This window comes from Halichoeres trimaculatus, unplaced genomic scaffold (genome assembly GCF_033239565.1).
Source record: "Halichoeres trimaculatus isolate MK-OKI-2021-1 unplaced genomic scaffold, fHalTri1.1 fHalTri1_scaffold_10, whole genome shotgun sequence".
NCBI classification, from domain to species: Eukaryota; Metazoa; Chordata; class Actinopteri; order Labriformes; family Labridae; genus Halichoeres; species Halichoeres trimaculatus.
The window spans coordinates 35,088,142-35,101,977 of NW_027437187.1; the positions used below are offsets into that span (position 1 = coordinate 35,088,142).

Consider the following 13,836-nt stretch of genomic DNA (forward strand, 5'->3'; position numbering starts at 1 on the left):
TAACCGAGGCGAGGAGAGCCGTTTCCGGTCAGACCTTTTTAAATAAAATACTTTTAACAAGCGGAAGCAAAGTATTTAAACATTATTATTATTATTATTATTATTATTATTATTATTATTATTATTATTATTATTATTATTATTATTATAAAAAATAGGAAGAATGATTGGATATGAAGCAAAAGTTAGGTAAATAAGGGCTCATAGCCTTAGTCAACTGTTTGTCACAATGTAACAAATTTAACTAGTTGAATTTGAATATTGGAAGAAGCTCATGCCAAATCAAAATATAGGCTATGACTTATTCTTAGATACAGGAAGCCTCCAAAAGCCCAAGAACTATTATTTTCTGTATTCACACAAAATAGTATTTGTTTACACGTCATAAAAATACACTTTAAGGATCTCAGGGGCTTGGTTACAAAAAAAAATAAATAAAAAAAATGTTACCAAAATACAAGTGTTAAAGTGCCTGCTAAATTTGTTTTATTTCTTAAAAATGTTGTATTCCATGATTTTCAGGCACATTAAAAGATTTTGAATAACAAACTTTTTTAAACAGCAAAAAAGTGTTCACATAGTTGCCAAATTTAACAAAATTAGGCTCCCATCAGGGTCCTTAAGAGGGGTTCAATAAGCTATTATTATTATTATTATTATTATTATTATTATTATTATTATTATTATTATTAATTAATTTATTTATTTATTTATCTATTTATTTATTTATTTATTCTGATGGCCTATTGCTGGACTGTGATTTTTTTTTTTTTTTTTACTTACATAAACAATGAAACCATTGACAACTTATCATTTATTTTATGCGGTTCTTTCTTTCTTTCTTTCTTTCTTTCTTTCTTTCTTTCTTTCTTTCTTTCTTTCTTTCTTTCTTTTAATGGAGTACATGTAGTTACGTAGTTACTGGATAACAAATAGTTTACATTTGGTAAAAATTAACGAAAAAAACTTCTTATATGTGGAAGCAGTTGTTTGATTCATGAGTTTTATTTTGTAGAGAAAAATGGCTTCATTTCCGGTTATTCCTTTCGGTCTCTCTTCAGCCTGACTCCTCTTTTACTCCCGTTCACTTTTCATTGATACTATGGGCGGTACTTCCGCTGGATGGATTTCCCTATCGACCAATCGGAATAAAGAATGTGGGCACTACAGCGCAGGAGGACCAATCAGAGAGCAGCTGGGTGTGTTCCTGTCTTAACAAAGGAGTGATATGACATGTTCAACCTGCTGTGGAGAGGACGCTTTATTTGACATACTTCAAATTAATTTAAATAATATTTATAACAAATACATTTGATTTTAATGTTCCTGGAGCCACAGTGATGCTGAAAATATTTACATTAAGTTAGTTTGCCCTGGTTTCAGGGGCACATACAGGGATAGGAGTGTTACACACATGGGAGGACAAACCACACACCACAGCTCTCACATCTTCTAACCCCTATTTGTGCTGAACAGCCTGTCAAACCTCGCCTCACACACTGCCTCAGTGACAGGAAACAATGTGGTTTGTAACTTGCCCTGTGAACTGCTCCTGGCCTTCACACAGGAAACATCACAGTGACACCCTGACAGGTCAGATGGTGTTACCTGTCAGGGTTTAATGACTGTACTGTGATGTTTTTTTATCTGCACCGTCTGCTGTAAACATCTGTAACACAAACTGTCCTGCTGTATTACATCCTTTGGAAACGTTCACACAGCTGTTTTCATCATGACTTACAATGTCGTCATCCCTCCTGGAGAAAACCAGATCAAAAACAGCCTCAGCATGTGTTCTGCAGCTGTTTGACATGACATCATGCAGACAGTCTCTACTTTAATAAACTCAACATTAATGTCAATGAAGACCACGCTAGTTAATTAAAACAGGTAAACAGAGCAAATTTAACAACACCATGATAGATTAGATCAAAAACATCCACAAGGATTTTAAAGATCAGCTGATTGATCTTACCTGTAGGTGGCAGAGGAGACCAGACCTGAAACATTCACCTTCCTCCTTTTTCTCACCACAGCTCTGACAGCGATATCTTCACCTACCACTTATCACCACATGGTGAGGTGCTTTCAATATTTGTATTCATGCAAGAATATTTTGAGGATTTAGCTGATTGCAGAGATCAAAAACAGACAAACTGATGGATGTTATCTTAAATAATTACTCTTTGAGTGCAGGAACTCTCTCCAGGAACTATGGTATTTTTAAGGAACTATGTGTGTTTCAACCACTGGAACTGGGGTCTACATTTAGCTCTGGTGTAATACCCTCCAAAGGTCCAGGGACTTTGGGGGGCGGGGCCTGCCAGCTGAAGGTTTCTGATTGGTGGAGCTGCCACAGTGTTTTCATTACCCCCCCTTCTGCGTCCACAATAAGCTGACCCCCAGCAGTGACAGACTTGGTTTAGTAAACAATGGTCCTAAACAATGGTCTTCTTTAAGCCTGATGGTGCGAATGTGTCTCCGTTTACACAACAACAGTTTTAGAATGAAACACTAAAGTATAGAACGGAAACTTGTGAAAATGTTTACCAGAGGGGAATTTTTCTGAAACACTGCAGCCGCTGTTGCCTTGTTAACAGCAAACCTGAGTTTTAAGTGGAATTGCTGACAACACTTCTGCACTTTTCCTTTTTTGTTGGTGAGCAGCCATCTAGACTTCTTCTGGTCTCTACATGTATATGGCCACCTACGGGCCTGGCGTGCATACTGCAGCATTTTCAGTCCCCCAACGCTGATGTTGGAGCCATAATATAGTTTTCTGCTTGTCTCATTTTTTGTTTCTAGTTTTTGTTCCTATATTTTATGGAAAAAACATTTTGTTTAATGACACTATCAAATGCGTTTAAGTGAGCTTCAGGTAATGAGCCAGGTGTGTGGGTAGGTCAGAGACTAACCAATTTTTGACCGTGCTAGCGTGTGTGGCTGATACACATTTGTGTTTGGGTTTGTATGGAAGTTAATGTCGTTTTAGGAAGAGAAGTCTATGAACAAAATAAAAGGGTCGCAGAACTCAAAGAGGCATTGGACAGTGGGTGGTTTTTTTTTTTGTTTTTTTTTTGGTACACCACAGCAAATTCTTCCCACGCACATATTCAGGCCAAACATATTGATGGAATCTACAGCTGGAGACTGTAGGATTTTTTTTTGCATTTTGGGGTAAAATGCTGTCATGTGGATGCCAACTCTTGGTGTTCTGGTTTAAAGGGTGACCTTGTAAACTGGAAACTTTAAGCTGAACGTTTTAGAAGAAGACCTCAGGAATGCATCCAAGCTTTTGTTATTTATTTATTTATTTATTTATTTATTTATTTATTTATTTATTTTATGTAATTGTTAAAATAGTCTCATTAAATAATAATAATACTTAAAATAATAATAAAATAATAATTATAATAATTAAATTAATGAAAATAATAATTGTTATTATTATTGTTATTATCATTTTATGTATTAATAATTCATTAATTTATTTTAAATATGCAACACAGAACTTCCCTGCTCCAACTATTTATTTACACAACAAAAATAAAAATTAAGGAAGCCTAATACTAATAAAACAAAGGTAAAAAAACAAGAGTTAATAATAATAATTATACAAAAGTAATAATAATAATAATAATAATAATAATAATAATAATAATAATAATAATAATAATTATTATTATTATTATTATTATTATTATTATTATTATTATTATTATTATTATTATTATTGTTATTATTGAAAAGCTGGCAGAGAAGGATTAATACCACTGAAGACAGAGATTATCATTCTAATTATTTACTCGTGCTTCTTTTACAGACCATTAATGACGATGCTTCATCTGAGGAACATCTTCATCCATTGTGCAGCCAATGAACAGGTGGTAAGTTTCTGCTGTCCACCAGGGAGAGTCTTTATGAAATTAAGGCTTGTGTTTTGTGCAAAAGTTTTCCTTGTAACGTTCGTTGGCCCATTCATTCAATATGAATCTGTCAAAGTGAGGTTATACAGATTCATAGAGATGGTAAAAGAAGAAAATCTTGGCGCAGCTTGTTCTGAAACACTTCCAGTACCAATTGACTGTACTCTACCCTGACACATATTTTTTTATCTGCGCTGTCAGACCTCATTATTTTACTTGCTAATAAAATTACAATCCCTTTTATTGCATAACAACAGCATAAACAATAACACTCATACTTTTCTTTGAGGGGTTATTAAATTCTTCCTCTACAGTTTTAATGAGTCAAATCTGTGGTTTACAACTTTAAAGCATAACTGTGGTCACTTTAAGGCTGGGCCATTTTTTCCAATGTTATGTATCTCATCTTCCCACATCGGCATGGAAATCATCCAAACAGGGTCAAGTAGAAATGTAACTCTGGCCTTCAGCTGATCAACATACTGCATGAGTTTAACCTCCAGAAAAACACTATCTGAGTATCTAAGTGTGCATATCTGGCCTTCATCTTTCAGCAGAATAAGGAAGTTTCAGCTCTCACTTTGTAAATGCTGTTTCACCGTGGCAAACGTCTTTGTTTCATTCAGAAAGGAGCTCAGCGACTTCTCATAAACACGTCAGCCGGACGCATGGATGAGGATGAAGACTCTGCCAGTTGTGCTGTAAGTCTGTGTGAACCAGAAGATTTTCCAACAGGTGTTTTCCACACCTGAGTCTCTCTGCCTCTTTACTCTGTAATGCTCTTATCAATGGGGTTACATAACAGGAAAAAAACAGCAGGTTCTGGGGAATGAGCAGCAGAGGGGCGTTGATTCAGTGAGTAATGTTGAGGATCTTTACCTTTTTATGACATGAACTTGTTTGTAAAAACTTTTTTTTATAATGAGGACATAAAAATGTTTTATATAAGGGCAAGAATTTAATTTCTGTTTCATATAAATGAGTGGAAAACCTTATCTCCTCTCCACCCCTCACTGTTCAAACAGTTTCTGGTTCTTTCCCTGATGAAACATGACTGTAAGAGAAAGCAGCCGATCATGCTAACACTCGGTCTTATTTTCTGAGTGTTGCTATCACACTTTTCGTTGGATCCCATCCTGCTCTGAAAACCTGTGAAAGCAGCAGATGTGGATTCTTGCAAGCTGACATCTGAAGTCGCCTCCTGTCTGGTGTTTATCTGCTGACATGAAGTGCTCACAGTACACGTTATGTGTCCCAGCAGCTGGTTTAAATTTAGCTTGTTGCTAATTCTTGCCCCAATAGCAACAAAGAGGAAGCTGAAACAAACAGATGATGTCTGTGGCTTCCTGTGAAGAAAGAAAAGAGTGTTAAGATATTTTAATTGCTCTTCAAATGTAACAGTGAGAAGATAACAGTGATATGAAAGCATGAACGAGCTAATGTGAGCTCACACGCAAACACAAAACTCAGTGAAAAGCCTGAAGTATCTGGTGAAATAAGGCCGTAAAATCCAACAAGTTTGTTCAACACAGATTTCATGGAACTTTTTTCTTGACCTTTATTTGTATGCTCCTCTGTCGGGTAGGGTATCCTGTTAGAAAAAGTAGCTCATTCCATCAGGCAAAGTTCTCATTCTGTCAGAAAGCAAATTTTGGCGTGTAGGGTAACTTATTTGATCAGGTAAGGTAGCCCATCCAGCAAGTTAAGATAGCTGATTCTGATGAAGCTCTTTCCGTTAGGTAGGGCAGCATCAGATTAGATTATTTCACTAGGCAAGGTAGCCGATCCAGCAAGTTAAGATATCATACTCTATCTAGTATCATTTTGTCTTTTAATGTAGCTCTTTCCAACAGGTAGGGTAGCACCATATCAGACTATTTCATCAGGTAAGGTAGCCTATCCGGCAAGTTGAGCTAGCTGACTCTATCTGGCATCATTTTTGTCTTGTAATGTGGCTTTTTCCATCAGATAGGAAGCATCAGATCACATTGTTTCATCAAAGAAGGTGGCCCATCCAGCCAGTTAAGCTAGGTGACTCTTACTGGTGTAATTTTGTCTTGTAATGTAGCTTCTTCCATCAGGTAGGGCAGCATCAGATCAGATTATTTCACTAGGCAAGGTAGCTAATCCAGCAAGTAAAGATAGCAGAGTCTATCTGGTATCATTTTGTCTTGTTAAAGAGCTTTTTCCTTCAGGTAGGGTAGTATCAGATCACATTGTTTCATCAGAAATGGCAGCTCATCCAGCAAGTTAAGATAGCTGAGTCTATCTGGTGTCATTTTGTCTTCTAGGGTAGCTTTTTCCATCAGGTAGGGTAGCGTCAAATCAAATTATTTCATCAGGTCAGGTAGCTCATCCAGCCAATTAAGCTAGCTGAGTCTATCATGTATCATTTTGTCCTCTAATGTAGCTTTTTCCATCAGGTAGGGTAGCGTCAAATCAAATTATTTCATCAGGTCAGGTAGCTCATCCAGCAAGGGAAGATAGCTGACTCTATCTGGTACCATTTTGTCTTTTAATGTGGCTCTTTCCACCAGGTAGGGCAGCATCAGATCAGATTATTTCACCAGGTTAGGTCGCCCATCCAGCAAGTTAAGATATCTTACTCTATCTGGTGTCATTTTGTCTTCTAAAATAGCTTTTTCCATCAGGTAGGGTAACATCAGATCAGATTATTTCACCATTCTGTCAGGTATGTGTTTATGGCAGGTAGGACAAGTCATTCTGTCAACTAGCCCATTTTAGGTAAGGTACTTTATTCTGTCAGGTAGGTGAGCTCACTAGCTTAATCAACCAAATTGAATCAAACAAAATAAATTAAGAGCATTCTTTGCTATATACAGTAGTTCATTGTGTCAGGAAGGTCATTCTGCAATGTCACCATTCTTATAGTTAAGGAAGTTACTTTAGGCAGCTTATTGTCAAAGTTAGAACTATATATCTGGTTTTCGGCCAGTTAGCTCATTCAGTAGCTCAATCAGTCAGGTAGGAAAGGTCACTTGGTCAGGTCGCTCTTTTTTCATGTAGTCTATTCTTTCAGGTAGTTAATTCTGCTAGGTAGAGCAGCTTACTCTGTCAAATAGGGTGTCTCATTCTGTAAATTAGTTCATGAATTGAAGATGTTTTCTCAGCAGGACTTACACATGTAGCTTCTGTTGCTATGTTGCTCATTCTATCAGGTTAGGTAGGGTATTCTGTCAACAGTTTGGTAAAAATTAATATAAATTGACCTGTTCTTGATAATTCTGTCTTTGTATTCAAACCTAAAGAACAGACAAACCCTGCATTCACTTCCCCTCAAAGAACACAAACATGTCAAAAACACAAGAGGTCATGATGCAACTTCTGGTCTGGTATCTCTAGACCAGCGTGGGAAAGGTACCAGCTGCTGACAACGCCTTCCTCACCTTGGGTAAGGTTGTCGCTGTGGTCATGTGACCTCTCACACTCAGTTATAAAAGCATGTGTCCCACCCTGCCAGGTTCACTCTGTTGGTCATGATGAGGGGGCTGCTCGCACTCACCGCGCTGTTTGTCGCCGTTTTCGGCAAGGACACCTTCGAGGGGTAAGTCAGAAACAGCCTCATGAACTTGACTTTCCCTCAGGATCAACAAAGTTTATATTTATGTGTAGTCGAAATTTTTATTCAGTCGTCTTACATAATACAATATTTGTCACAAGACAGAGATTTTAAACAAACCAATATTTAACAAAATTAAACTACCGAAAAACAAAAGGTTAAAGAATGAACATAACAACATCATCACATTATAAACTCTTATGATTTTCAAAAATAACTTTACAAACCTTTTTTCTGAAGATTTAACATGAATTACAGGTCTTTTACTTTATACTTGCATCAGTCTTTATTCATTATTTTGAGTCTCCTGCACTGAAAATAAACTTTTGCACAACACTTAACAGTAATTTAGTTTTGCTATAAACATTATGAGCATTATTTTCAATAAAACAAGTCAGAAAATTTCTTATTGGGAGAATTTAGAAATAAAGGATTAATGTAAACATAATAACTGGTCTTTTTGATGGTGCATATGGCTGTATTTTGAAAAAAAAAAAAAGAAAAAAAAAAAAGAAAGAAAAAAAAGAAGATTAAATTTATTTTTATTTTTAATTTTTTTTGTTCTTTTATGCGTGCTAATGTGAGAATAAACATTAATTTGTTAAAAAATGAAACTTTTTTTTTTTTTTTTTTTTTTTTTACATATTTATTTGGCAATATATGACCTTGCAATGCTGTATTCATGTCCAGCATGGAAAATTGACTACTCTTCCACTCCCTCTCTCAAGGTACCATTTGATTTTAAATAAGAGCAAATAAGTTAATAAATAAATAATAATAAAAAATGATTAATAAGAGATTAATTTCAATGCTTTATACATCAAAACATATCGAGATTTTGACAGATTTGCAACCGACTTTGAGATTTTACCCCTTGCATAATCAGTATGTTGTTTCTATATGAACCAAGAAATTTGTGTGGAAAGCTCTTTCTATGCAAACTGTTCTGTTAATGATTGTAATATCCTCATTTATTTCATTTTGATTGAGAAAAAACACAAGTGTTGCCTTTTTAATATTAAGAGATGATTTATTTACATCAAACTAAGTTTTGAGACTTTACAGCTCACTCTTAATGCGAGTCAATAATAAACTAATTTTATGTCATCTGCAAAACAAAAAAAAAAAGTATTCAAAAAATGAGTGACCCTGCAAATATTGTGGATACACAGTAGGAATAATAGTGGACCAATCACGGATCCTTGGGGAACTCCACATTGACCCTTTTCAGAGCCAATACTGAATCATTAATTTATCTAAGTAACTTTCCACTTGAGAATAAAGGTACCTCGTACCCCATACGTCTCCAAATTTTCAACAGCTGTCTGTGGTCTGTTGTATCACAGGCTTTCTGCAGGTCCATTCACAGACCAACAAACCAATAGAATATTCATTTTCATTTTCATTTGCTTTTTCCTTCACCATTTGCATCATGCATGACTGGTGGTCCTGTTTTTCCTAAATCCATGCTGGTTTTCACTGTATTTATCTCAGTATCTTGCACATATTTGGGAAGAAGTTTGGAAATAATATCAAATCTGTCACATCATTTTTCTGAGGAAAGCAGAACCAGCAGCAAATCTTACACCACACTATCTGATCCAATATCCGTCTTGGTTTAGGACCTTTTGCAAAAGGATATGAAGAAGTGTGACGAAGTGTGCTTCTCTTTTTCTGCAGGCACCAGGTGCTTCGTATCTCTGCAAAAGATGAAGCCCAGCTGGCTCTTATCAAGGACCTGGAGGACATGATGCAGTTCGATGTAATTTTTCACCCTGGCATCAAAAAGTTCTCAACAGTAAAACAAAAAAAAGGACGTTTTCCTGAGTTTTTATGTTAACGCTGGTGTTTTCTTTCAGCTGGATTTCTGGAGAGGAGTGACCGATGTGGAGACTCCTGTGGACATCAGAGTTCCCTTTGAGAGTCTGCAGACTGTTAAGATTTACCTGGAGTCTCAGGACATTAATTACTCCATCATGATCAAAGATCTGCAGGTAAGAGAGCAGGAAGAAGTCCAGGTTCTCACAGGAACAGATCTGGATTCTAGTATAAATAATGTCTCTTCTTCAGGCTCTGCTGGATCAGGAGCAGGAGGAGATGGAGTCTGCTGCTCGTGCCGGTCAGCCCAGAAACACTGACAGCTTTGACTACACCAGGTATCACCCCATCGACGAGGTGAGTGCTGACACGAAGGCCACAGATCCTCTCCTTTGACAAGATGCTGCTAAAAACAGATAAAACACGCACATTTCTCCTCCAGATCTACAGTTTCCAGGACATGCTGGTGGCCGAGAACCCCGGCCTCGTCAGCAAGATCGTGATTGGTAAGAGCTACCAGGGCCGCCCCCTGAATGTGCTCAAGGTAACTCAATAAAATGAGCATTATGTAAGTGATGTGTTAATCCATTTCCTCCTGTTTTTGACTCATCTTTGTTTTTTCTGCGTCCCAGTTCAGCACTGGAGGAACTAACCGCCCCGCCATCTGGATGGACACTGGAATCCACTCCAGAGAGTGGGTCACTCAGGCCAGCGGTACCTGGTTCGCCAAGAAGGTGCTCAGTTCATTCACCTCCAGATGCAAATTTAAGTGACTGTTGAATAGGCAACATCTTGTAAAGATTCAGTTTTCTTTTCGCACATTAGCCTGTTTTTCTTTAATTCAAGGCCAAAATCCAGACAAAACAGAATGTTCACTGGCAATGTTGACGACCATATAGATTTAGTATTTAGATTTTGATATTAGGATTAAGTATTAAGATTTAGTATTGAGATTTAACATTTAAATGGAGAATTTAGAATTTGAAATTTAGACCTAACATTTAAATTTTGATATTTACATTGAGTATTTAGATTAAACATTTAATTTTTTTAGTATTTCAATTTTGACGTTTAGACTTTACATTCAGATTTAGTGTCTAGATTTAGTTTTTAGATTTGTTGATGCTTCCTGTTTTTAGCTAGATTAGATTTTAGATACATTGTGTCGATTTTGTTTGTTAAAAGTGCGTGTTTTTGTTTACTGTCTTGGGGAAAGTGTTGTCATTTATTTATTTTTCTGTTTGATTACCTGCCTTAGGACAACAGATGAAATTTAGCCATTGTGCTAAATTCCCGCATATTTACATGTATAACAAAATTGTTGATTAATGTGCGCTGTCCTATTCAAACTTACTAATTAATTACAATTTTTAAAATTTACATTTAGATTTAGTACTTGGATTAAACATTTACATTTAGCATTGAGATGCAGTATTTTAAGATATTTTGATTTAGTTTTTTTTTTTTTAAATTTAACATTTAGATTTAGTTATTAGCAATAGCATTAAAATTTAACATTTAAATGTAGTATTGAGATTTGGTTTTTACATTTGATATTCAGATTTAGATTTATTTTTCATGTTCACACATTTTCATCAACTATGTAGAACATTCTGTTTTGTGTGAACTTTGGTCTTAGACTCTTAAGACCCAAGCTTTTGTATGGTGTGCAATTTTTTTTTTTTTTAAATCACCTTGCTATTTGGGAAAAGTAAGACCTAATAAGTTAAATACCTCTATTATTTATTTGTTTGTTTGTTTTTTAGTTTCATTGTACTTAAATACATTATTTTATATTATTTCATTTTCCACTAAAATGGGTGTAATGTTGTGATTTCACCAAAAGATGATGTGAGCAGTGTCCCTAAATGTGGCTCATAGGGCCAAGTTTATAAAAAAATGTAGTATTATGGGTCTGAGATGCAGAAATGTAATGTCCACATATGTGGCCGTGGGTCCTAAGAGGTTAAATGAATGAAAAACAAGCCAATTGTAAGAAAAATGAACTAAATCTTCCAAAATGCCGCCTTTAAACAGTGACCGTTTTTTTTCATTCAGAGCTCCGTATTCTTACCTCTCATATGAATAAAACTGGGCTCTAACGCCTCCTGACTCTTCCTCTGGGGCAGATTGTGACTGATTATGGAAAGGAACCCCGTCTCACCGCCATCCTCGACAACATGGACATCTACCTGGAGATTGTGACCAATCCTGATGGTTTTTACTACACCCACAACAGCGTGAGTCTCCTCGAGTTAGGGATTCAGGGCTTGTTCTGGGGCTTCCTTTAGCTAGTAAACATTTGTGCAGTCATTTAAATTTTTTTGCCAGGTTTTTAGAAATAAGAACATCTCGATTGACCCCATTGGAAACTCTTTAAAAACAATTCAGGCATCTTTTTCGTCTTTTGATATGTTGAAACAAGTCATTTTTCTAGACTTGAACTTGCTTCAGCCTCTTTTGTTGGAGTGCTGGATGAAATGTAGATAAGACACAAGATAAATGGACATAGGGGAAATTTGCAGAGACTCTTTGAGTGATACGGTCTAATGTTGTGTGTTTTAACTTTTGGTGTTTCAGAACCGTATGTGGCGTAAGACCAGGAAGCCCAACTCTGGATCCAGCTGTGTGGGAGTTGATCCCAACAGGAACTGGGACGCTGGTTTTGGACGTAATTTCTTTTAAATTGTAGCTCGAAAATAATATTCTCCATTAGGGGGGGACGTGGATGGTTTAATGGCAGGATCAGGATCTGGGTTTGATCACTTTGCGAGCTATGCTACAAACACAAACTTTAGACTACGATTCCTTTTCATGAACATCTCTGTTGTCATTTTTGCAGAACCCGGTGCCAGCAACAACCCCTGCTCAGAGACCTACCGTGGACCCAGAGCTCACTCTGAGTCCGAGGTCAAGTCCATCGTGGACTTCGTGAAGGCTCATGGTAACATCAAGGCCTTCGTCTCCATCCACGCCTACTCCCAGATGCTCCTGTACCCCTACGGATACACCAAGACCCCCGCCAAGGACGAGTCTGAGCTGGTGAGCAGAATATCCTCAGGGATTCAAAATCTCATCTGTGGGTTTGAAATATAAAAACGTGACAGGGGATTTAACGCGACTATGATTGTGGCCTCTAACAGCACCTCCTGGCCAGGAAGGCTATCGGCGACCTCGCCACTCTGTACGGCACCCGCTACAGATACGGAAGCATCATCAACACTATCTGTAAGTTTGAAGAAGTCCATTTGTAACAGTTTCTTTCCCCTTCATTAATGAACACTTTTAATCTGAGCTGATTCTCCTGACCTCACAGACCAGGCTAGCGGCAGCACCGTGGACTGGACCTACGACCAGGGCATCAAGTACTCCTACACCTTCGAGCTGAGGGACACCGGCCGCTACGGCTTCCTGCTGCCAGCCAATCAGATCGTCCCCACTGCCGAGGAGACCTGGCTGGCTCTGATGGCCATCATGGAGCACACCTTGGAGAACCCTTACTAATCTGTGTGTTAGTGGAGGAGAGTGTGTGTGTGTGTGTGTGAAGGCAGAAATATATAAATATATTTTCTTTCAAATCATCACTTTCATCATCATCATCATCATCATCATCATCATCATGACCACTGGAGCACAAACAGACAAATAAACAAGCACATTGGAAAACTTCAGCATATGTTTGGTTTTTAACTGCAGCACTATTTTCAATCTTATTTCTCAGTTTGAGAGACGTAGACCATTTCAAAGCAGATTCAAGTTAATTTGAGTAAAAAAAACCCCAAAGAATGTCGTATCAGATTTCTATGGTAGAACTGCACATCACAGCATCTGAGTTTTTCTCTTCTTGAAACGATTTCTGTGATTCATTTTGTAGTGATGGTGGACACTGGAGCCTAACTGTCAGACAGAAAAAGGACAGAGGAGCAGGAGAAAGATAAACAGAAGAGAGATGGAGCACGAGCTAAAGGCTAAAACACAAGCTAAAGGCTAAAACACAAGCTAAATGCTAAAACACAAGCTTAAAGCTCAAACACAAGCGAAAAGCTAAAACATAAACTAAAAGCTAAAAAAGGAGCTAAATGCTAGAACACAATCTAAAGGCAAAAACGGGAGCTAAAGGGGAACACAAAAGCTAAAGGTTAACCAGATGCTAAAAGTGAAAACAGGTGCTAAAGGCTAAAACTGGAGGGAAAAGCCAAAAAACAGGCCAAAGGCTGAGACACAAGCTAAAGGCTCAAACACAGGCTAAGGGCTAAAACATGGGTTAAAGGCCAAAATATGAGCTAAAAGCTAAAAAAACAAACAAACAAACAAAAAAAAAAACGAACAAGCTAAAGGCTAAAACAAGGGCTAAAGGCTAAGACACAAGCTTCAGGCTCAAACACAAGCTAAAGGCTAAAACATGGGTTGAAGACTAAACACGGGTTAAAGGCTAAAACATGATCTTAAGGCTAAAACACAAATTCTAAAATCAGAAACAAGTGTTAAAGGCTAAAACAGAAGCTAAAGGTC

General features: G+C 37.1%; 1 protein-coding gene across 1 annotated transcript; it reads left to right on the forward strand.

Annotated features, from left to right (window-relative positions):
* The first annotated feature begins 4,518 nt into the window (after positions 1-4,518).
* Positions 4,519-12,854, forward strand: cpa5 (carboxypeptidase A5). Its single transcript, XM_074677659.1, has 12 exons — positions 4,519-4,627; positions 7,408-7,491; positions 9,187-9,268; positions 9,366-9,500; positions 9,577-9,681; positions 9,767-9,868; positions 9,957-10,058; positions 11,454-11,564; positions 11,905-11,995; positions 12,167-12,366; positions 12,468-12,552; positions 12,641-12,854. Exons 1-12 carry the CDS (start codon positions 4,599-4,601, stop codon positions 12,826-12,828), a joined length of 1,314 nt encoding a protein of 437 aa, XP_074533760.1. The 5' UTR covers positions 4,519-4,598; the 3' UTR covers positions 12,829-12,854.
* Positions 12,855-13,836: the final 982 nt, after the last annotated feature.